This window comes from Malurus melanocephalus, unplaced genomic scaffold, assembly GCF_030028575.1.
Source record: "Malurus melanocephalus ecotype Western Australia unplaced genomic scaffold, MMel_1.1 scaffold_48, whole genome shotgun sequence".
NCBI classification, from domain to species: Eukaryota; Metazoa; Chordata; class Aves; order Passeriformes; family Maluridae; genus Malurus; species Malurus melanocephalus.
In genome coordinates this window covers 2087887-2110951 of record NW_026623280.1, presented here as the reverse complement: position 1 = coordinate 2110951, position 23065 = coordinate 2087887, and the positions used below count along the sequence as shown (strand labels likewise).

General features: G+C 36.2%; 1 protein-coding gene across 2 annotated transcripts in view; it reads left to right on the top strand.

Annotated features, from left to right (window-relative positions):
* Positions 1–23065, top strand: part of USH2A (usherin) — a 367630-nt gene that overhangs the window by 212050 nt on the left and 132515 nt on the right. For both annotated transcript variants that reach the window (XM_057365137.1, XM_057365136.1), the window contains 3 exons: positions 882–1061; positions 19022–19172; positions 19343–19485. In XM_057365137.1, the coding sequence (XP_057221120.1) occupies positions 882–1061; positions 19022–19172; positions 19343–19485 (474 nt within the window). The remainder of the gene's footprint in view (positions 1–881; positions 1062–19021; positions 19173–19342; positions 19486–23065) is intronic.

Below are 23065 nucleotides of genomic sequence, written 5' to 3'. Positions count from 1 at the left end.
TGTTTGTAATACAGAATTTGTGTTCTCCATGACTTCAGTGTGAGAATTCTCCATGGAACCATAGATWCTACCTCTAATAATAATAATTTATATAGCACTTCATGTATTCAAAATATAGGATAATATTTAAAAGAGCTCAGCTTGACTGTCAGATAGGTGACTGAAATCTTCATTAAATAAAAAAAAATGTTACGTGACATATAATTTTTTATTTTCTAGGCTTATTAGGTATCTCGGAAATGTTTGGGGTTCTTTTTTTAAATTTCTGTAGGGTAGAATATTGTCTTATCTTATGTTTGAGATCTTAAAAGGGTTGCAAAGGACATGTAGGTTGCTGTGGTGCCCTCTGATGATTTCAGCTGATAAACAGAGTACTTCAAATCCTTGTTTTGTCTTTGAGAGGACTGCAGGCCATGCTGGAAAGCCTGTGTTACTGCAGATGACTGTTTGATATGCATGTAAAGCAATTAACTTATAAACTTCTTAGTTAATCCTTTTTCTAGTGAATTCCAAAGAGTTGTCCAGTCTTTCATGGGCATAAGAATTATTATTATTGTTTGGAATCTGAAATTMTCACACAGCTCTTCTAGAACTTCTGTTTGCAGTATATATCAATCAGCTCTGTGACTGGTTGGTTCATGTATTGGCTTGATTATATTCCAAGATTTACAAGTACCACAAAGTGTTGGCAAAAGGAGGAGAAATTGTGAATAGTATTTTTTTCTTCCCAGTAGACCAAAAATTTTTTGTGTGTTGTTGGTATAAATAAAAACTCTTCCTTTGAGTAGAAATAAGACTTGGTTCATAAAGACAGTGACTTGTAGCAGATGCAAGGTCTAACATTTGTTCTTTCTGTCCCCCCCCTTGTTTTTCCATAACAGATAATGCTAATTATTCTGTTGTAAATGACACTCGGATGTTGTGCAGCAGCAAGGAATCCAATGTATGGGTGCCTATTAAAGGACTGATTCCATTTTCTAACTACACAGTACAAGTGAATGCGTCCAACAGCCAGGGCAGCTTGATAAGTGATGCTATAACCATAGTCATGCCTCCAGGAGGTAAGTATGAAAAAGTGCTTTTTCTGTGCATGTAACAATTACACAAACACTCTGTTCAACAAAACGTTATTTATTATTGCAGCTCAGGACTGGAAGTTCAGAAGAATATGTTTGCATTAGTGGTTCTTACTCACAAAATGGTTCTTTTTGGCTTCTAATTTGTCACATTGTTCAATTTAAGAACTAGAGATGAAAATACATAGTTGTGTAGTTAGTATATTATGAATGTGAGAAGTGCATGATGTACTTCATTTTTTTCTGTGAATCTTGGTATATTCTGGCACGGACAGCTAATCTAGCCCAAGAATATGGAGACACTCACCTGGAATTTGTAATCTATTTTAGAGTAAAAGTTGTAAGTGCTGACAAGGAGCTTTTACTGAATAGACTTAAAGAGAATTTGTTTAATAATTGTAGTATAAACCGTTGACAATATTTTGAGCCGGAGTCCACAAAATAGTGTAGCTGTAAGAAAGTMAATTACAATGTACTGATTTACAGTGAATGAGGCTGTAAGCCAGTCTGGATATTATCTTCATAATAATTTGAAGTAAGAGAATTGAGCAAATATGGCCTAAACATGGTGCAATTATTTGTTTTGTGGCTTTGTTGTTGTTTTGTTGTGGGGTTGTTTTTTTTTTTGAAAGAACACATTTTTAGCTGATGTAGTTGTATTACTTTCGCATTTTCTTTTCATGAACACCCTAGCTAATTAGTTTTTGTTAAATAAATGCCCATGAATGCAATTAGTTTAAGGCAATTTTGATTTTTTTAAGAGAAAGTCCGACAAAACTTGGTTTTGAGAGATGTGTAGGTGTAACTTGAGGAACAACAGAGTAGAGGGAAAAACATACAACTTGAAAGTAAAGAGACAAAAAAGAAAAGAAAAATTATAAACCTTACAGCTCAAAACAGACTCAAAACAATTTGCTTGCAAAAAGATAAATTGGGCTCGGAGACTTCAGAGAAGTGAGTAAATACGATATAGAGTTTGTATGGCAGACAGCTGAGGAATAAGGAAAAGGTTAATTCCCAGCACATTTTTTACTTTTCCAGTCTGATTATCAAGTTGCACCTACGATTAACAAATACACATTCACATATAATAATAAAAATGCATGATTTAAGACTGAGCAGTAAGACACTGATGTTTCTAACTCCAGTGTCACATTTCAATTTTCCTTAGCAAAATTTGGTAGTGAAAATTTCACCAAATGACAGAGTRAAGGATCTTTAAAGATAAGCAAGGATGTGCTCAAGTTTATGAGAGCCATTAAGATGCACTTTCTTTCATCATTAGATTGTTGTTGATTACAATTAGAAAACTTATAGCTTTGAAATTATCTTTTTTATGACCTTGTGGTAGTTTAAAAGCAATACCTCATTGGTTAAATAGGTTTTAGTTCATGCTTCCTTTTAGTTAATGATCTGAAAACATATTATCCTGATTTACACATAAAATCATGCTGAAAAGCATGTGGCATTCAGTAGGATATGTGTGTTTAAGTAGAATTAAATTAGCAGTGAGAGTTATTAAAGAAATCTTCCATACCATTGTCCAGTGGACTGTGATCTGTAGAGAAATGAATAATAAATGAAGCAGTGCATATGAGAAGTGCTCTCTCACACACTGTATTTTCACTCTATAGGTACACATGTACAAGCACACATGTGTATCTGGACAATATATGTTTGCTTTAGTATGTTGTTTATTATAATGAGTTTTTGAATGTTATACAATTCCATTGCATGGTAAATTATGAGTATAATGGTGATTTTACACTGGGCAATATTCAGTACATTCACACTTTCTAAATCACTACATGAAATCTAGGTGCTACTAAAACAAGAAAGCACTTTGTTTTTTACATCAGTTGCCAAGATCTCATTTAGACAGTTTTGTTTGATCAAAAAATAAAAAAGGTCTCACTATGTGCAATCCCACTGCCTTTTAATCCTTAACGTTAAGATGTATCATTCTATTTTCAAGGCAAATGAAAAAAWGCTATTTCAGAAATCTGCATTGTGGGGAGTAGTTCATGGAGCTTGATGGAAGATTGTCTAAGAGGGAGAGTGATAGAGGACAAAGGAATATTCCATTTTGAAGTTATTGCTGATCATTGTTTTACAATTATGATGCATTTTTTTTCCAACATGCATTTCTTTCTTTTTTTTTTTTTTAAACTTTAAAACACATTGCACATAACATGAAGCAACCAAATCCTTAGTGCTGCCTGGTTGAATATCTCTTAATTTCTCATCAAGCTGATTTGCCATGCATAAAGTCAATGCTTAAAAAAAACTATCTTAGAAATAAAGAATTTATTTTATCTAAGCTCTTGACTAAAATTGCAGTGCAGGTTCAAGAGTTCTTGGAAAGATTAAAAAAATAAAAACTGAATCCAAATGTTAATCCATAAATATGAAACTTTCTTTTGACCCTTACCCTGTAGTGGTCTGGAGTTACTAATGGGGTTAGGATTTCAACTCTTAATGGGACTTGGTGCATTAGTGTTTGGTATGCATGGAATTCAGCATTCAGTTTAATAAGTGGTTGACATTGGTGATGTCCCTTAATTTGCTTAAATCTAATTGGCTCTTTTATCAGTCAAACCTGTATGGATTGGCAATTGATCAGAAAGGGTCAGCCATGACTGTGCATGTACTTAAATGCTGGAACCACCAGTTAAAGTCACTGTTGCATAATAAGAAGCTGAAACCATGAGAACAAATGATCTTCAGAGTCGGAAAGCAAAAGAAAGCAGAGAAGTTTTTCAGGATGTTCAAGTTCAGAACAAAGGCATTATGGAGTATATAAATTTTAAATACACTGCTTTTTGCCTCAAGACTTAAAGCTTTTTTTTTTCCAGATGAACTGAAATCTTGTCTGAAACTGTCTTTGTTACATCAAAGAACTGCACAGAAAGCTAAAAGAGATGGAAGAAGCATAAAAGGGCATAGTTTAAAATGATTAGTGACAAATTTCATACCACAGAGGTAGAAGTAAATTTTTTTGAGTTTTATATTTTTTCAAAAAAGAATAAATTAGTTCTATTTGTCTTGGCCTAAACTGCTCTGGTAGAAGCTGTAAAAAAATAATATACTAACCAATGATTCACATTAATTTGAGGATGCCAGCCAGTAAAAGATCTAGAAAACAAATTGTTTTAGTTTAGTTAGATAAATGAATTGAAGTGATACAGAGGATATAAAACTGCAAAATTCTGGTAGAAAATCTTCTGCACAGAGTTCTTGATTATACATTTTTTCTCCTCAATGAGTGCTAATTCTGATGTAGTGGCACATAGAAGACCCCATTATTTTTGAATTGCTTTGTAATAAGGGATGGTGAGCTAGCAGAAAGGAGATTTGCAATCACTGCTGATAATAGCTTATACTCTTAAATCCATTTATTCCCTTCCTCTGGCCACCAAAGCCTGAGTACAGAAGAGAATGAGAAAAAGATGGATTATGTTGAAAAAATAGGTGCAAAAACAGGACAGGCTGCTGCTCAGGTGGGAAACAGGAAGGTGGAAGCTCAGTCATCACCTACAAAGCAGAGGAAAAGGCTGGATTTCCAGGTTATGGCAAGAGATCTGAAGACCATTGCAGATGGTAATTCTGTATCACACTGCAGAGTTATCTCCACGTGGATTCTTGAACTGGGGATTACAAACCTTTAACTTGGTGCTGATTTATCTGCAGAAAAGASCCTCGGAGAATTGATATGCACTTCTTGTGTAAAACACAAAAGGAAAGATACTCTGGGAAAAATTTGCCTAAGTGGTGAAGTGCCTCTTCAAACTCTGCCGTAATTTATTAAATAGGTTGCTCGATTATGTGCTCTTGTCCATGATTTGCACAACATAGGAACATCTAGTAGGGAAAGATGTAAGATTTTTCCTTGGACCCTTAAGCTCTGCCCCTTGATTCTGTATGGAATACTGCATGCCTCTGCTTGGGCTTGTTCCCAGCAGCAAAACTTGAGCCTACATACCTGTGGCTGCTGATGTTTGTTCAATATCTACAGGAGAAGGTGTCCTGCAGCCAGAGGATTTCAGCCACTACTAGTTTAAGTGACAGCACCTTGGAGACTGGATATTGAACCTCATCATAGGATCACTGATGTAATTATGCAAACAAGTAGGAGCCACATCATACAACTTACGTTCACATCTGAAAGCATTTGCTCATGCAAGTTGATCAGTGAAGCCAGCAGGCCTCCTTAGAGGAATGAATATTCAATAAACAAAGCAAACTGATGCTAAGTCAGAATTATTTAGGAAGAAAAATCAAACTTGAATATACTAGAATTTTCCCTGTGAGACAGATTTGTTTTCCTGTTTTTCTTAGTATCACATTGAGTCGCACCATAACATTTGTTTTGAAAGAATGCCTTTTGCTTCATATTTCAGGCATTCCTGAGATATTACTTGTTTTTCTCTCTTTTTCTTCTCCTTCTTCTCCATTTCCTTCTCCCTTTAGAGAGAAATCCAAGAGGAAGATTCGAAGAGGATTCTTTCTGTTTTGCATTTTCTGTGTTAACAGAAAGTTCTTAATGAAAAATTTTAACCATATCTTTTCTAGAGGTACTGTGAGGAGATRGCAGGATAGAGTAGGGAGGGGATATGAGCTCTCCTGCATCTCTCATCAATGACCTAGCTAATTACAGTGTCAGTAGCCAGCTGTGTAAATTATCCATTCCAGTTCCTTTCCTCCAGAGAGATGATATCATGGGGATATAAGGGTAGGATTGCAAATGTGCTTCTGTAGAAAACTGAAAGTTGTTCTATAGAAAYAGTAATTCTTCTCCAATCTTTGCAGTATTGAACTGATTGTCATTCTCATTAGTGCTATTGTCTTCTCTTATTCCCCTCTCCCAGGCTGTTCAGTGAGCTCATGCTGTGTCTAGTCTTKATTTTGGTTGAGTGTTTTGGACGGCAAGAGATGAGACAAGTAAGCCTCATTCATGAACAGTTGTGTCTTCAGGCTCTGGCTTTGGGAGRCTCAGAGGTGCCCTCTTTGCTGCTTATTTTCCCAAAATTGCAGTTGGGGCTCAGCCTAACGCCACTCACCATAAAGGGTGTTTTAAATTGAAGCTTACTCTAAGTCCCTRCTCATAAAACTGGGGAGTTTTGCAGCAGGCAATGACACTCCAACTAAGTCCTTTTCTTCTGATCACTTCCTTCCCTTTGCCTTTGCTCCCCATGCTTTTGGGGCTGGGCACATCTCCCATAGCTCCAGCTGTGCTTTTTCCATGCTCCAGATGTGGGGAACCTGCATTTATCAGCTCTGGGCTTGCTTTGTCTCTTCTAGAAACAGCTGGGACAATATCAAACCAGCAGTTTTAGTTGCCGAGGAGAACATGGATGTGTTTGCTTGCTTAGGGAGAGCCTGATGAGACAGGGAGAACTGCAACAGCTAATTGATCATCTGTAAGCAGGCAATTAACCTCGTTGAGGAGGTCTCACTCAGGTCTTTCCAAAACCTTAACCCTAGCATGAGATCCAGTCTGTGCTCAAGRCCTCCTAGAAGAAATCTGTGTTAGAGAAGATTTCATGCTGAAAAACTACAGCTTAATTGTATCTCAGAATACAGAAGAATGTATAAAAATAGGGGAAATGAGCTGTTGTGGAATTTAGAGGTAGATCATTATCTAAAATTATTACATAACATCACATTAACCTATTTTAGAACAACATCAGTTGTACACAAAAAAGGACAAAATTTAGGTGAAGTGTGCAATTTTTATATGATCTCAAGGTTATTCAAGCTTGGATTTTTTTATTTTTGATTTTTCTTTTAATTCTGAGCAAATCTGAGCTAGATTTTTCAGTACTGTAACTAAAATGAGCATTTTTTATGTGATAAGTTAGGATATGTAGGAATTCTACAATAAAATGATATTGAAATTCCTGGTGAAAACAATATGGATGATTGAAAAATCACATCATGAATTTTGTCTTTAGAGCCGTTTCCCAGATATATTTAAGTAGCTGGAATCTGATCATTTTTTGTGTTACTCTGCTGCTGTGATTTGCACTGCTTTTCTAAAAAGCTCATGGTTTTATACTTTCTATTTTTGACAACTCCTGCCCCTATAGTTTTTGGAGTAAAATTTCATTTTCATTGACTATAAGCAAAGGCAAAGACCTTGCTGAGGTTTAAATATAGAGAGAATCAAATCACTGTTCTTTTCCTCTTTTTTGCTAGGAATAAAATCAGAGATGATCTTTCTTAAACATCATGACCGTAAAAGTGCTTTTGCTTTTTTTGCTGGTTCTACATACAGTTAGAAATTACTCTAACCAACTCCATTTTGGGAGCTTTCTCTATAGTTTGAAAAAGATTGGAAATTGAATTTAAAAAATCTGAAACTTTATATCTGAACTCTTAAAGCACTTTTCACAATTAAAATATTTTTTCTCTATAAAATTAATTATTCTTTCTGGTAGCGTTTTAAGTTTGACTTTTCCCTACTTTTTCTTGATGTAGTACTCTTCATTCTGTTACATCTCTGCAGTTATCTTTAGGTTAGTTGGCTGAGTACCTAAGGAGAAACAAACTTGTTTATAAAGGGAAAAAAAATGGAGGTTGAGTGAGAATCACTCATTAGTCACACCAACATTTCTCTGGTGTTCTTCTAATGCAGTGTTGGTGTGTGCTACCCTCTTTCTTACAACAAAGGCAACTGTAAGAGCCTGTAGCCCTTAGTGGTTGATTCCTGGCATTTGACAGCTTTTTCATCACTGTTCTTTTCTTTCTGAATGATACTTTTGTGTCTGCAAGTATGTGCAGTTGCACACACACACAAATGTATACAATCTATTATTATATGCATATTCATCTATTCATGATTGCTTTCTATCTTTTTGTTGGGATCTCTATGCAGATCATGCTTATTCCTCTGACAAAGAAATACTATGCTCTTAGATTAATTCCAGCTGASTAAAATGAGGAAGGGAATGAATGTATTTCATGTTACAGGGAGCTATGTTCAGTATTGAATTATATTAATTCTTAGTGTTTGTACACYGACCGATTTACTTTTATGATTTTTACAAATACATCTGCCAATTCAGAATTTCAATAGGCTTCTCCGGTGACTGAGGATGGTTATTCCCATTTTACAGATAGCAAGAAGGGGAGGCATGTATTAGCAGTGGAAGGTAAAAGAAAATTTTATATTCCTCCTCATGCTGAAAAGTATAATATACATGTCGCAAAGTTTGTCAGCCTTCCCTCTTGYCTCTTAGCTTAGGCTGGGGCAATGCCACTCTGTGAAAGGCGTCATCTCAGTTTAATGCAGCAAATGTGTACAGAGAAAATAAGTGCATTCAACTTGACTGATTTTAAATTGCCTAAACACTTCTAATAATGCATATATAAAGGAAAGAAGTTAAATAACTGAAAAGATGGCATTATATAATGAAAAAAATGTTTATCGTGTCTCTTTTTCCTTACATTGAAGTTGTGAGTGSTCTTATGTACTAAGTAGCCTCTTTGAGAGGTTTATTCATAAGAAATTGATACTGCTGTCCAAAATATTCAGCTGATGGTTGTAATGTGAATTAATCAGCTGTAAATTTTCCATGTTGAGGATTTAGCCCTGTGTTTTAAAAAKGAATGAAAGAGAGGAAGCTTTCCCKGACTCTTTGCTTTTGTCAAAARATCAAAGAAAATCTGTATTTTAGAGAGTATTGCCAAGGTATTTACCTCAACCTATGATGAATAGTACATGTATTTTGGGATAAATAGTCTGAAATGTGGYGCATAATACAGAACACATTCAGCCTGGTTTGGGTTTGAATAAAGCACGATGGCGTTACAAAGACTTTTAATCAATTAGGCTACTGACTTTGAACAAGATGACTGGAGTCAAGGTCTTTTCAGTAAGAATACTTGTGAGCAGGTCATTCTTTGTTGTATATAGACACACTACCACCAATTCCAGCGGATTCGGATGTGTCCTTCAGTATTATCTAAGGAAATGAAGCCCAGAGATAATTCATATAAATGGTTTGTTTGTTTAAAGTGTCTGGAACAGGGCATTAACTGATGAGTAGYTACTTAATAATGCTGTATGAACATTCCTATGTGGACAGCTTGGCTGTAAAAGGTTGCAATCCTTTCACCCTATTCATCAGAGAAGTCAGCTGTATATTTTGAACAGTTTATTTCTGTGTGGGAAGTCTTGTCTGAATTGCTTTTTATTCACCCTAAATATTGTGCTTTGGTATACAACACCTAGATCACATTTCTGTCAATTGAAATGTTATTTTTAGTGGGGAACCAATCCATAAAAACAGTCAGGGATTTTTGCCACTATTAGGTGGAATGGAGGTGTTACCTTTCATATTCTTTCATAGCTTATCTCTGTGAGAGCACTGGCTGAACAAACCCACACATCTGGATTATTCATCCATCTCCCAGCTGCTGGGCAGTGTACTAATATCTGGGTTCATAAGCAGGGAATGCAGAGCACTGTCCATCTATCCTGATGGAACTCTGCTGTTGGCTGTAGGGGGAAGTMATTTATTGAGGGAAAAGACAGAGTAGGTGCTGTTGTAGCTCGGAGCTGAGGTGGGGGTGAGGAAGCGTGCACAGCAGCAGCACGGAGGGCAGGAGGAGAAGGGGCTGARTTCTGGGCATTCATGGATCTGGATGTTTGTTGTTCATCAGTGCTCCTACTCAGCGTGAGCATCAGAATGGGATCCTATTGCTATTTTYTGATACAGCTTAATTTATTGATACTGCAGCTCTTGGGCTGGACTGTAACGTGAAGTGACAGCCATAGCATTGCAGCTGGCATTTGTAGAAGTGATAAGAATTCTTGTTTACTCTGTAAATGTGGTAATTCAGATTTGTCAGCCCTGGCCTCATGTGTTACATAAGAGAATAATACACAGTGTTTAGTTGTTATTTTTCCTAATTATAACAGTTTTATTTCCAGAGCTAAATTTCTGATTATTCTCTTTTCCATTGTGYGGATTCCACCCTTGAGAATTTTGCACGTTGATCAATGGCAGGATTTGATTATATAGAAAAAAAACACTCYGTACTAGTAATGATGACAGATACAATTAAATTAATTCTTTGCTGTCTCCTTTGATGTACACAGATTTTCCCTATTAATATTGATAGACCTCAGAGTCACAAGCACATGTTGGGGGTGGGAGGGACTAAGCCCCTGAATGTTGTATTTTGCTCTTTGTGGAGCTGACTATATCACTTTATGTTTAAATGTRAGAAAAGCTGCTGACAGTTTTGATATATTAAATTATAACTGAGAACTAATTCAAGGATCAAAGATGCTCTTTGGGAGACATCACTTTACTGGTAGGAAAAATCATTACCTTTTTTCCCAGTCTCATGTATTTGTACTGTATGTCTTGGAAATATCATTCCCTACAGTTTCTGAATCTTGATGTTTAATTTAACGCAAAGGTCTTTGAGCAGCACAATGGGAGGGGGGCTTCTGTTACTGAAACCTCGTAGAAGGAAATTGAAATGTACATGTTTTTTCTCATTTATCAAAGAAGTGCAAAAATCTAAATTGACATTTTATATCAAATGAATTATGAACTGTGTACCTTGTACCTAAGGGAACAACAACTAAATTAGACTTTTGTTAAAAAGAGAGAGAGAGAGAATAAAAATAGGGTTTTAATAAAATATACAGTAATTTTTGGTATTTTGTCTGAATCTGACATATACCATACTTTACAACAGAAAACTAGAGAGTAGAGGCTACTTCAAAGTCTATATTCTTTGAAKGCCATAGAGTGAATTGAGAAGCAGGTTAAGATGCCACACAAACCAGAGTCTCTACTTAAYAGATATTGTTGCTTTGATATTTTTGTTTTCAGCCTTGTCCAATTCAGATGAACAGGAAGGGATAATATGCTTTTTAATAGTGTGAAGATTGGAGTAAAGTAGTGTATGGTTTGTTACGGGGTTGGTTTGTTTTTTTGTTTTTTTGGTTTTTTGGTTGTTTTTGGTTATTTGGGGTTTTTTTTGAATCTTCCATTTGTGAGAATATGGTTGCTACTGAAACAGACTTCCAGGGAGCAAAATTTTAGAAGACACCTGATAGAACCTTAAGAAGTAAATTTTCAAAGCATTATGTACTCGGTATTCTGCCATCATGACTTCAATTGTCTTTAGGTGAACAACATTTCTTGCAAGCAAAGACAAGACTCCCAGTCTGTAAAGTTAGARTTTTTGACTCATTTTGACAAGGAGTCAAAGTCTTTTTGTGATCACCGTATACRTCATAAAGAGTTAAGTAGTAGTAGCTGTGGACTAAAGCCAGTTCTGTGTTGCCTCGATTATTAGGAGCAGAAACTTTGAGGAACCTCTTTTCCGTCTCTTTCTGGAAGRAAAAGGAATTTGAGAGGGAGGGAATCTGTTTTGGCTGCAGTTGTTTCCTGGCCCAAAGATAGCCCAATGACCTGGATTTCACAGATACCTGAAGGATATTCAAGATATAATAAGACTGCAGCACCCACTGTGCGTCGTGGCTCCCTAACACCAGCTAATCTGTCATCTTGTCAGATCCATTTGCTRTTTATGGGCACTCTCAAGCTTGGTTTCCATCAGTAATGGTAATATTTCATACCATCCATTATGAACTGCAGAGAAATTTATGGATTAAAAATAACTACAGGTAATCTTATTGCAGAGCTAATTTATTTGCAGCCTTGCATTGTTCTCCAGTCTGTACATACAGGGATACATAAACTGAGGCATCTGTCAAAATGCACATTTGGGAACACTGGAGTTTTCTACCAGCGGGGTAGACTGTTCTTTCACAGTCTTTAACAGTCCACCAGCACATTCATACTTCAGGAGTGCAGTCRTATTTAATAAGACTTCTTATTTAATGAGAACATTCACATGTTTTACAGTGTATGTGTCCAGTCTCATTTTCATTTTAGTGTTCAGTTGAAGTTGCTGTAKTTTCCTAGGTTTTTTTGCCACATTGGGTGGAGGTATAGAATCACAGAATCATCTAGGTTGGAAAAGACCTTTAAGATCACCAAGRCCAGCCATTACCCTGACATGACCTGGTCCCCCACTAATCCATGTCCCTAAGCACCACATCTGCACACCTTTTAAATTCCTCCTGGGATGGTGACTCCACCTCTTCCCTGGACAGTCTGTTCCAGTGCTCGACATCCTTATATAGATAATACTCATTTGCAGAAGCCATGTTGACTTGCTCAAGTGGATTTTTTTTTTTTTTTTGTGTTTTGTTTTGAGTATCCTATGTTATTTTTTTTTCTTTCAGTCATAGGATAAATGAATATTAAAAACTAATTTTTAACACATTATGCTTCAGGCCAAAGCATATGCTTCTTGTAACATTACCACCTCTGTGCCTTTTCCTTTTTTCTTCTTTCTTATTTTATGATGTTAGAATCCCTTCAGAGAATTATTAGGCTGAAAAATAGTCAATTAGGATATCAGTTTGTGCCATCTTCTTTCCTCAAAACAATAAATTTTCTCATTTCCGGTAAACATTTGTTAAGTYTGATGGAGATTTGAAAATTTTCTTGCAGAAGTTTAATCCTGTTGCTGTGTATCTATTTCCCAGAGATGTGTGTCCTGGGAAACATTTTCTTTGCAAAATGTATGCAAAGTTGAAGATTCCTGTATGTCTATTCCTTATTGTTCTTTTAGCTGCATAAGTTTAAACTTTCTTCCCTGGTCTTTTCCCAACCATCAGTGATATAATTTGATTGTTTTTGTTGTTGCTTTTGGGAAGCTTCTGGATTTCCCGAACTATCTAAGAACTGTTYGGTTTCAAAGAAGTAACAAGAGCTGTTTGTTTAATTGCAGATTCTGCCTGATTTTGTARTACCATTCCTTATGGTTTTTCCTCATAGTATTTTTTTAAAGATTAATTTTGTAATATGACAGTTATTGGCCAGCCTTCCTTTTAAACAGTCTGAGGAATAAYTAGTTTTACTGAGCAATTATAAATTCTAGCCAATGTCCTTTTTACAGGTATTAAAATAATTAATCATTCAGCTAATTGCTTATTGGCATTCTTTTGTAGCTTTGGGAGTTTAGTAAAGTTCTTGCTGAGTAAGACAGACAAMTTTCTACCTAACATGAGGAAGGAAGGCAGGTTACTTCTTATGTAAGAAGGTGACAAATCTGTAAGATTCTTTTATAATGTTGACCTYAGTAAAATAYAACATTTAGGAAAGGAGCATCTCTWACACRTATTTTCACTTGAGACCATGCCCAGGTTGCAGGTGTTGAAGTTGTACATGAATAAAAGTTCCTTCAAAGGAGGGGAAGGTGTGATTATTTTGTTGGTTTGTTTTTTGTTTTTTTGTTTTTTTCCTTAGAACAATATTARTGAGAATAAGTAAGCCTGCTTTGGGATTTCAAAAGAAAATTGTCTTAAACTCCAGGTCTGCAGGTCATGGAGTAAMACCTGAGTTGATTTTTAGGGCTGTACTAAAATTATGCTCTACAGCTTAGAATACCAAATAATGCAAGTGTAGAAAAATCTGCAGTTGGAGCTTACATACTCAGTCTAGATAAATTCTAGGTTTTTTTTTTTTCCAAACATTTTTATTTTTCTGAATAGTTGTGTGTGATACAATCACAAGTAACATTGAAGATTAATTCTAAAAGTAAATAGATTTACAAAGCCACTCCTTTTCAAATAAAATTACTATTACAGCACAGAGCAGAGATGTAAAACAGGATAAACTATGAAGTGAGAACGAGATATCTCTGTACCATGTTTATGTTATACTTCTGAAAAGAAGATTTCGCTAACATGAGGTGTGAACAAGTTTGGATTTACTCAGAAGTTTATGAAGGCTTTAAGCTATTCCTTCGTGTCTCCYTACTTGCTTTTTCCCAAAACACAGCTTCCTTTCTTCCCAAGACAAATGTGGCAGAGAGGGGAAAGCAAGGGGGCCACCATGAACCTTTCACATTTTACATTGCAAAGTGCAAGGATGTGTGTTGAATAAGGGTGCGTTGTCCTTGGTGTAAGTATTATTAGATGGCACTGTATCTGTAACTGAAAACATCCATCAGTGTAATTATAAAATTAGAAAGAATATTCAGGAGTATTCTGTGTATTCTCTAGTCACTGAGAGTGTGAAAAACAACATGGTTGCACATATATAGTAAATGAAAAAAATCAAGAACTGCTTATATTCACTATACGCTGAGAAGGAGAAATAATGGGGAAAGAGTTAAAATCCAAACCAGAGTAAACTTCACTGAAGCTTGTGTGAAGATAAGAAACAAAAACAAAGCAATCTTCTGCTTTGCCGAGAGATAACGGTTTATAACTAGCATGCTGTTCTAGTGATGACATATGGCCCAGCATCATGGCCTGTCTTTCTCTGAAACGAAACTAAAACGCGTGCCCAAGTGGAGAATTATGGGGGGTGCAAYGACTGGAGTTATTTGGACTGAGCAAACCAATAGATAACAGGCATGCCTGAGAAAATAAAAGAAACAAATGTCAACGTGCGGAACATATTGCYATAAAAAGTGCCATAAATGAGATGATCTCAGTATGGGCACCTAAAATAGAAAATGAATCAGGAGTACCTAAACAAGCACCRCAATGAGATAAAGAAATGGGGTTTTTGAAATGAACCTGGAAAAGAGGAAGAACAGTCATGACAGAGTGAGACACYCATCTAAAGGCAGTCAGACTGGAACTTTTCCTTGCTGTTTTGGTACAAATGGTGGAGAGCCTATTTTCCTCCTCACCAATAGTTAAATACCTGCAGTTATCATTTGCAGTTATCATTTTCATACACATTTCATGTGTGTGAAATACATTTTGATAAGATGCAAATGCTAAATGTTTTGTATATGGAGTTGTGGCAAATTGTAGAGTTACATAGGCAAACTCAAAACTGTTCTAGCTGCCTGTCTGGAGATATTACAGATATTTTGGGKTCAGTGTATCTGATCACTGTTCAGTGTGGTGACACTTCACTTCAAAGTTGGTGTGAGTTGTAATCAACCCCACTGGCTTTTCTTCTTCTTATGAAAGATTAATAGTGCAGACATTTTTATAATGAAATAATAATTTATTGTCCTAATAGTAGTTCACCTTTTTGTAGTTCTACTCCGTCACCTACTTTCAGAAAATTTACATTTCAGATAAATCCTTATGATAAATATAATGAATACATCTCAAAAACAAAAAAAAGCTTTCAACATGGAATAAATACTTAAGCATAATCATTTCACACAGTACTTGCTGTCCTAAAGTAAACAAATACTTACAAAGCTAAATATTATTGCATATGTTGTATAAGATAAAGAAATTGAGACAAAAAGTTGAAATACTTTTCAAACGCTGCTTAGCACATTATTGGCTGAAGAGGGATCAGATCTTTCCAATCCGTCTGCATATACCTGAATAYCTGGAACATAATATATCATTGTCATCTTGAAACAGTCTTTAGTTTTTATTGTTTTGTGGAACTGTTTATTAATTATTTGATTTGAATTGACACCTGATTTAATATTGTATTCTACCTTTGTAGTCTCTTCATATACAAAGCATGACTTTCTGCCCTGCTAAGTGAGGATTTACTGGGCTAGATGTTGATTCAGTAGGTTGCAAGTGGAGTGCTTGCCCCCTGAGGGTCATATTAAAGCTCGAGGGGAGTTTTTGAGCAATACTGCATCTTAAAGACGATATATCAAGCTGATAGATACATGGCTCTTCTGTTGAGAAATTCGCAGTAGAATTATTGCTTGTTGCCAGTTATTACTTGGGTAGTAAGGAGTCTCTCGAGAATATGGATTGGATAAAAAAGGGTTAAGCTGGGGGAAATGTTACACTGAAGACCTTGGTGATGAGGAATGCTTGAAATAGGCAGAGGATGTTTTGTGTGCAAATTAGAATTACCATTTTGGGGGGTAAGTGTTCTGCAGTTTTAATGAGCAAATCGTGATTAGTTTAATAGAGCACCTTTCTCATTATGACTCAGCAGAGACTTGACAATTTATTTGCTGTACCCTCCTGCCCCCCTACCCCATTTCTTTGGAGAGCACTCACTAGTGCATAGCAGAGGAAATTCTCTGTGGGCTACAGGAAACCTTTCTGATAAATACAGTTGCTGTATATTCTAACATGTTGGATTGAAAGTAGTGGRCTTGGCTTGTTCTGCAGGTCAGTCGACTTTCACGGTAGAGATTTGTCCAAATTTTCTACTCTTCCCCGTGCTGTGCTTTTGTTGGTAGAAGAGATTTGAACATTTAGCTGAGATTACCTACGCCACTAAAATAACATCCACACTGTGGAATTGTTATTGACATTTAAACAGCTACATCTTTGTTTTTTGATGAACATTCCTGTATCGCTGTAATAACCACCTCTCTACATACATAAAGCTTAATCGGAGCTTTTACTTTGTGGATCTCCGAGAGCTTTACAAAGAAGGATAAGTATTATTATCTCCATTTAACAGATTGGTAAATGAAAGACAAAGGTGAAGTGATGTGTCCTGACAGAACTGCAAATAAATTCAATGCTTTTGCTTCCTCAGTGAGTTGCCTCACACTGTCTCCTCAATAATGTGAACTTTGACCTCCTGCCTAAATTACTAGGTCAGCTAATTAGATTCATTTTGAGATGTAGCTTTTTTTTGCTGTTTGGAATTTCTGTGTGAGCTTAAAAAACTGGTGCATTTTAAGCTGCAGACAGTTGAGTTCAAATGCAGTAGTACCCTGCTTTGAAGGGATATTGACTCTTTCCATTATTGTCGGCTTAGGAAAACACTTAAAAACCCTCAACTAAAAATTTTTACWTTAATTGCATCATCTTTCATGTGCTGGCTCAGTTTGCCTGCAGACAACCTCAGGAATCACCCTATGAAAGATGCAGAAACAATTTATGATTATCTGAGTATTGTACTTTACATCCATGAGTTTTAAAACCTCTTAYTGCACAACTTAAGTCTAACACTGCTTCTGTTGGTACTAAACAAAACAATGTTAAATGAGATAAATGTATATGTTCTCTATGTTACTGTGAAAGTGAACTTCATGTGCAGAGACATTTGGTGTGCAGATGTTTGTTTTTGATGGCCTGACTGGACAGATGTAGGGGCTGTTTAAGTTAAAGCAGCCGTCTTTTTCCCTCTGAGGTGAGATGCTCACAAGCTCTGGATTGGCCTTGAAGATGTCGGCATCAGATTTACAGACCATGAATTGCGTTAATTTCAGAGATCTGGATTTGGAAACAGGAAGATTTTCAATTTTACTTGGATTTACTGGAATCTTCTTGGGTAGATGGAGATACAGCAGGAAGAAACATCCAAAGGCAGCCAGGCTGGCTCCAGTCCCCAGATTATATGTTTTCTTTTTCACAGTGACAGAGAAGAGCAGAAGAGAGTGRGGAAAGTTGAAGATTCTGTTCTACTTCATCTTGTCCTGAAAAACACCCAGGAGGGCTTCAGGGCTAGGGGCCAGCTGTCAGAAGTAAAATACCTGGTAATAACTCCAGTACCGCAGAAGCCAGCTTTAAGTAAAAGTTTTATATGAGAACTGACAGACCTTGAATTTAATGTAAAGGGACCAAGTCTCTTAGGTTGGAACAGGACATGTGTTGTGTGTGCTCTCTAACACTGGTTGGATCTGGAGATGAAAAATGCTGAAGTTCCCCAGACATGAGCATGTATAATCTGAATAAAAATATCAGATGCTAGTTCACACATCTGTTAATGTATACATCAGTACAAATGAAGACTGCTATATGTGACTGATGCTTTGCTTTTTCAGAGTTGATGCATCCTTTCACCTGTWTCAGGGGGACAATGACTCACTGCACCACAAAGTCTGTTTCTTYCCTCTTAGTAACCACCTCATATACACAAGTGGTAAATGAAAACCATAAAACTTACTGTAAATTACAGTTTGCTCATCTTAAAACTTACAACTTAGGCCCTGAGGCTTACAACTACACTTTAAGTTACAGATCTATGAAACTGTTCTTTTTCCAATAGAGACAAGAAAATAACAGCAATGAAAAAATTTCTGTTTGAAAGACCAAAGGAAAAAAGCGAATGGTAACTACTGGACCATGAAAAGAAAAACTATTATACAAGAGTTTAAATGACAAAGGCAGTAACTTTCCAGTGTTTTAACTCTAGAAAAGAGCTACAGAGCTATGGCTACAGATATGTGTTATATATAAAAATTGCAGATGTGTTTAAATACAGAAAGTTTCTTCAGCAGATTGATTTCTTGTTAAAAAACAAACAAACAAAAAAAAAAAAACAAAGCCATAAACTCACAGGTTTACTATTGGCATGGAAAGAGAACTATTGGCATAGTTCTTTTTACTACATGCAGTGAAATTTGCGGCAGTTAAAGGTCATTGGTGGAATCATTACTGACACATTTTGATCTGCAGTTCCTTGGACTTCATAAAAATTAATTTCCTTAACAAAACAGTGGGCTAGAGATTGAGACTTCAGTGGATCTATTTTGATTTCTGACTAAAGATGTTCTTAACTTAAAATTTCTGCTGTTTTCTTTTTAAATCTTTATTAATTTATAAGGCTGAGAAAGTATCTGAATGATAAAAAGTCTGATCAATTTTGCTCATGCTTGGTAATGTTTCTGTGAGCATTTCCTGAGCTTGTCAGGGTGGCAGAGCTGGGCACAGGGAGAAGTAGATAATATTTGAACAGGTGGTAGAAAATATGTTGCTTCTGAATTACTTTTGGTGTTTGGAGGTTTGCTTTGAGCAAGATGATATTCACGTATTGGAAAGAAGAAAATTAAGAATCAGCATTGTTCAGTAGTGAAAATGTTAAACTAAATGGACCATGTTAACATTACTGTTGATCCTGAGGAACAGTTTTTCCAGTATATGGAGCATTTTGTTTCCACGCGGCATATGTTCTCCATGGTTTTCTCTGCTCTAATTCATCCATGTTTTTCAACAGCTCCAGATGGCGTGATGCCTCCAAGGCTTTCATCTGCCACTCCGACCAGTCTTCAGGTTGTCTGGTCTACACCAGTTCGCAACAACGCCCCAGGCGCGCCCAGCTACCGACTCCAGATGCGGCGGAGGCGTTCTGCTGGTGACATTTTAGAGTACGCGGAGCRTAGCAAGGCCACCATCCGCTGCTGAGCAAGAAAAGCCCCCTTGCTTTGAACATGGCTCACCTTTAGGGTGGCTGGTCTTGTTACAAGTTGTAATGTTTTAGTCTTTCTTGGTGTGCTGGGATGTGTTCTGAGGTAACTCRTGCTATTTTTCTTTGCAGTTTGTTGCCCAGCCCGACTGCTTCGTTACAGCAYAGGGTCGGGGACCTGCAGCCCTACACTGAGTATGAGATGAGAGTGGTTGCCTCCAATGRTTATGGCAATGCTTACAGCAACTGGACTTCAATGACTACAGCAGAGGACAGTAAGCAGTCAGATCTTATTTAACTCCCTCTAGCAGAAAATATAAATAACAGTCCAGCTGCCATTGTGCATAATTTATCTTGCTTTTTCGGTTATATAGCAGTAATGTATTTCCTTCCCTAATATTAACTTGAGGTAAAAACTCCTGAAGGATCACCTATCTGTTGTCTTATATTTTCATGAAAWAATATACATATTTATGTATATATTTTGTGAAGCAGTACCTTATTTCTATGTATGAGATCCATCCAGCAGTATATGGTTAGTCTGAGATACACTGGTAAGTGTATCTCTTACAGCTTTGTAAGTGGTCTTCCTTTGTATTCAGGGACTTGATTCTGATTTCAGTCATATCAGAGGAAATAAGTTGAAGTTAATAGTATATGACAGTTGTCTCATCTCTGTGTTGAGAATACTCAAGCCACCACAGAACTTTTCATTCCCAGTGATCTTTGTTAATTCAAAATGGTGACCTACTGGTCTGAAATCGCGTTTGTCACTGTCAATCCCGTCACTTGATAGTTCTACGTTGTGCAGACTCACTCTCCACAATTTGTTCAACAGTCCTTTGATTTAGCAAAACAGCTGTCAGTGTGTAGGTACAGCCACTTAGTTGAGATAGGATTTTGCTGATTAAATATGTAAGCAGAAAACTATGACAAAATTTGAGTTTATTGTTCATAATAAATAGAAAACATGCAATTTCCAGCCTTTTTTAAAAATTTATTTTAATGAAACTGAGCTCTTTGTTTTCTTGAACAGGGTAGCAAAATAACTAGTATTGGTTTAACAAATATTCAGTGCTGGTGACTCAGCTTCATTTTAGTTCCTTCTCTAAATGTTGAGAAAACACTGAGCAGAAAACATGTTTTCCCACAAATGTAAATAATTTTTTATTTGAARCTGAGCAAATGATGCTCAGGACTTTTAACAGAAATTTATCTGTTAAATTAATTTAAGCTCCAAAGGTATTAATGCTTCTATGAACACACTACCTGTACATACGTGTAAGTTCTGAACTTGGTTGTTAGATACCAGAGCTGTGTTTTCTACCTTTAGAAATCCTTGGTGAGGGTCAGTTAATTCATTACTTTGTTTGCTGAGACAAGTGGATACAATGTTGTTGAACTTGTAAATTTGTTATTCATAGTAAAAATGCAACCATTCTCTTACGACTGTTTTGTTCAAATTGAATAATTATTTAGCACTGGTCTGATAGTTCATAGCTTCTTTTCACATACAAGCAGGACATAAGTACATTTAAAAGGCATCACCTGTTATTAATATAAAAATCATTTTTGTGCAGAGTAGTAGGAGCACGATTTTAAAATTCTCTTTTGAGGAGTTAGGGATAGGGTGGAAAACCTACATAGGAGATGCATTCCTATATAGTCTTCTTGAATACAAATGTAGGTCACCTGCTGCATAGAACTTGGATGGTCTTTGTGAATTAGCATGAAATGCTACCCTTTGCAAAACCTGGCTGCAAATATGCCTTAAGTTAGTGTGGAATGGAGATATTGCCAAAAGAAGCTTAAGAACAAGAAAATGAAAATAGTATGCTTCTGCCAGTGTTTATGCAATTAAAATATTTTGAGATTGGCAAACAASTTGCCTCTTCAGCTGTGATATTGCATCTTATTCCTTAGCTTAAAACAAACTTCTATAGTTCACTTATAAACTCCATGTCTCCAAGGGCAGTGATTTTCCTTAAAATGTTCTCCTCCATTTGTATCAATACTGCTAAAGAAAACATGCTGATGTATCCCCAGTATCCAACAACCCTTGTTATTAAAAAAAAAAAAMAAAMCAAATCCAACTTTCAGTGRTGACAGAGTACTCTGTGCTGTCATTGTGGAGAGCTGCCACCTGTGAAAGGATATTCAGCTCAGYTACTTAAGACTGAATGATTGTCATTGGGTCTAAGCAGTATTTTTGTCAAGGTTTCAACATGTTTCTTGTGAAACTGCCCATACTGACAGTTTGTTGCAGAAATATACCTAATTCCTGACTCTGCTAACCAACAGACTTTGACTTTTTAAAGTACAATTTAACAGCAGAAATTTCCCATCTCTCTTACTCTGTTGAAATAGATGTGCCTATACATGTTCTTATTGAATTTTATTCAGTGAAGATATGTCCTTTTGGCTTCACCAAAGCATAAAGTATCTGTAGGCATGAAATATATCCGTGTGTGTGTGTCTGTGTGCMCATACACTTGACAGCAATAGATGTAAACCAACACATCCACTTTTAAAGGCAGTAGAGTTCTGGTAATACAAGTTGATGATTTCACAATATCTGTGTATTATATTTTATTTATGATAAATATCTAGTAAAATAGCAGGATATGAGGAACTATTAAGGAAAAATTAGCAAATGCTGCCATAAAAATCTGTTGTATCTGACAATGAAATGTCTTAATATACAAATTAGTAGGTTTGGGGTATTTTTAATGCAAGAAAAAATGCAGTAAAGAATTTTCAAATACTTCCATTTACATGATTGTGACACTAGTAACTGATTCCATGCATTTTTTAAAGTCTAACCTGCCCATGCCGGATAACAACAATATACATAACTATGAATATTTTAAAACCTGCTAAACATGCATTAATAAAAGATGTTTGTTCCAGTGATCTTGGTAAGTATAGCCCCAGACTATTTTCTGCCAGAATATCCACTAATAGAAACAATAGATGAAGTTTCTGGATTAGAGCTTGCTTTCAGTAACTTGAATGTAAATTTAAGATTGCTCTCTTGCGATCGGTATAATGACCACTGAACTGAGAGTTCAGTATGTACCATTGAACTGAGAGCAGAATTTCATACATTGCATTCAGAAATTAAATGAAACCTTCTAGATGAAATAAAGGAGATACAAGTTAAGTTTTCCCTTTAGTTTTGGCRAGCCTTTGATCTCTCTGGGAGTTGCAAAGACATTGGTTATAGTTACGTGAAGCTTCTCCAATGGCAGCTGCTGAGTTCTTATGGTGTTGACTTAGGACTCACAAAATTATACTGGCTGATAGCAATGCATAATTTTGGTGTGATTTTTGTCAGAGGGATATCTCCCACATGAGAAAGGTGTTCTAGTGCTTGAGAAAATCCACCATTTTGGACAAGTTTTAAGGTAGCAAAATCACTATTTTGAAGCAAAGCTGTCTATTACATTATTAGCTTTGGAATGCCTCAGCCTAAGGAGTTGCATACACAGGACATCTCAGTCACCAGCACATTCTCTGCCATGGCTGCATTTCATTTCTGTGGGTCAATGTACAACTCCTGTGTGGAGAGGTCTTACTAAAGCTTCTGAAAAGCTCTTTAAGCTTTAAAAGAAAACACTTTTAATGTGTCTGGCTTGCACTAACTGAAAGGGAAGATTTTGCAAGTTGCCTAGCAGTCAGTCCAATTTTTTATTTCTTACATAAATGACTGCAAGTCCCTCTCTTTTATAAATAATGAAGTTACAGGCCAGCCCAGTGTTTATTCACAATACGTAAGGTCAAAAGCACACAGTAGTCACTGGAGATCATTACATGTTGAAGTTGCTGAAGATAAAAAAGCAATTAAAAAAAAAA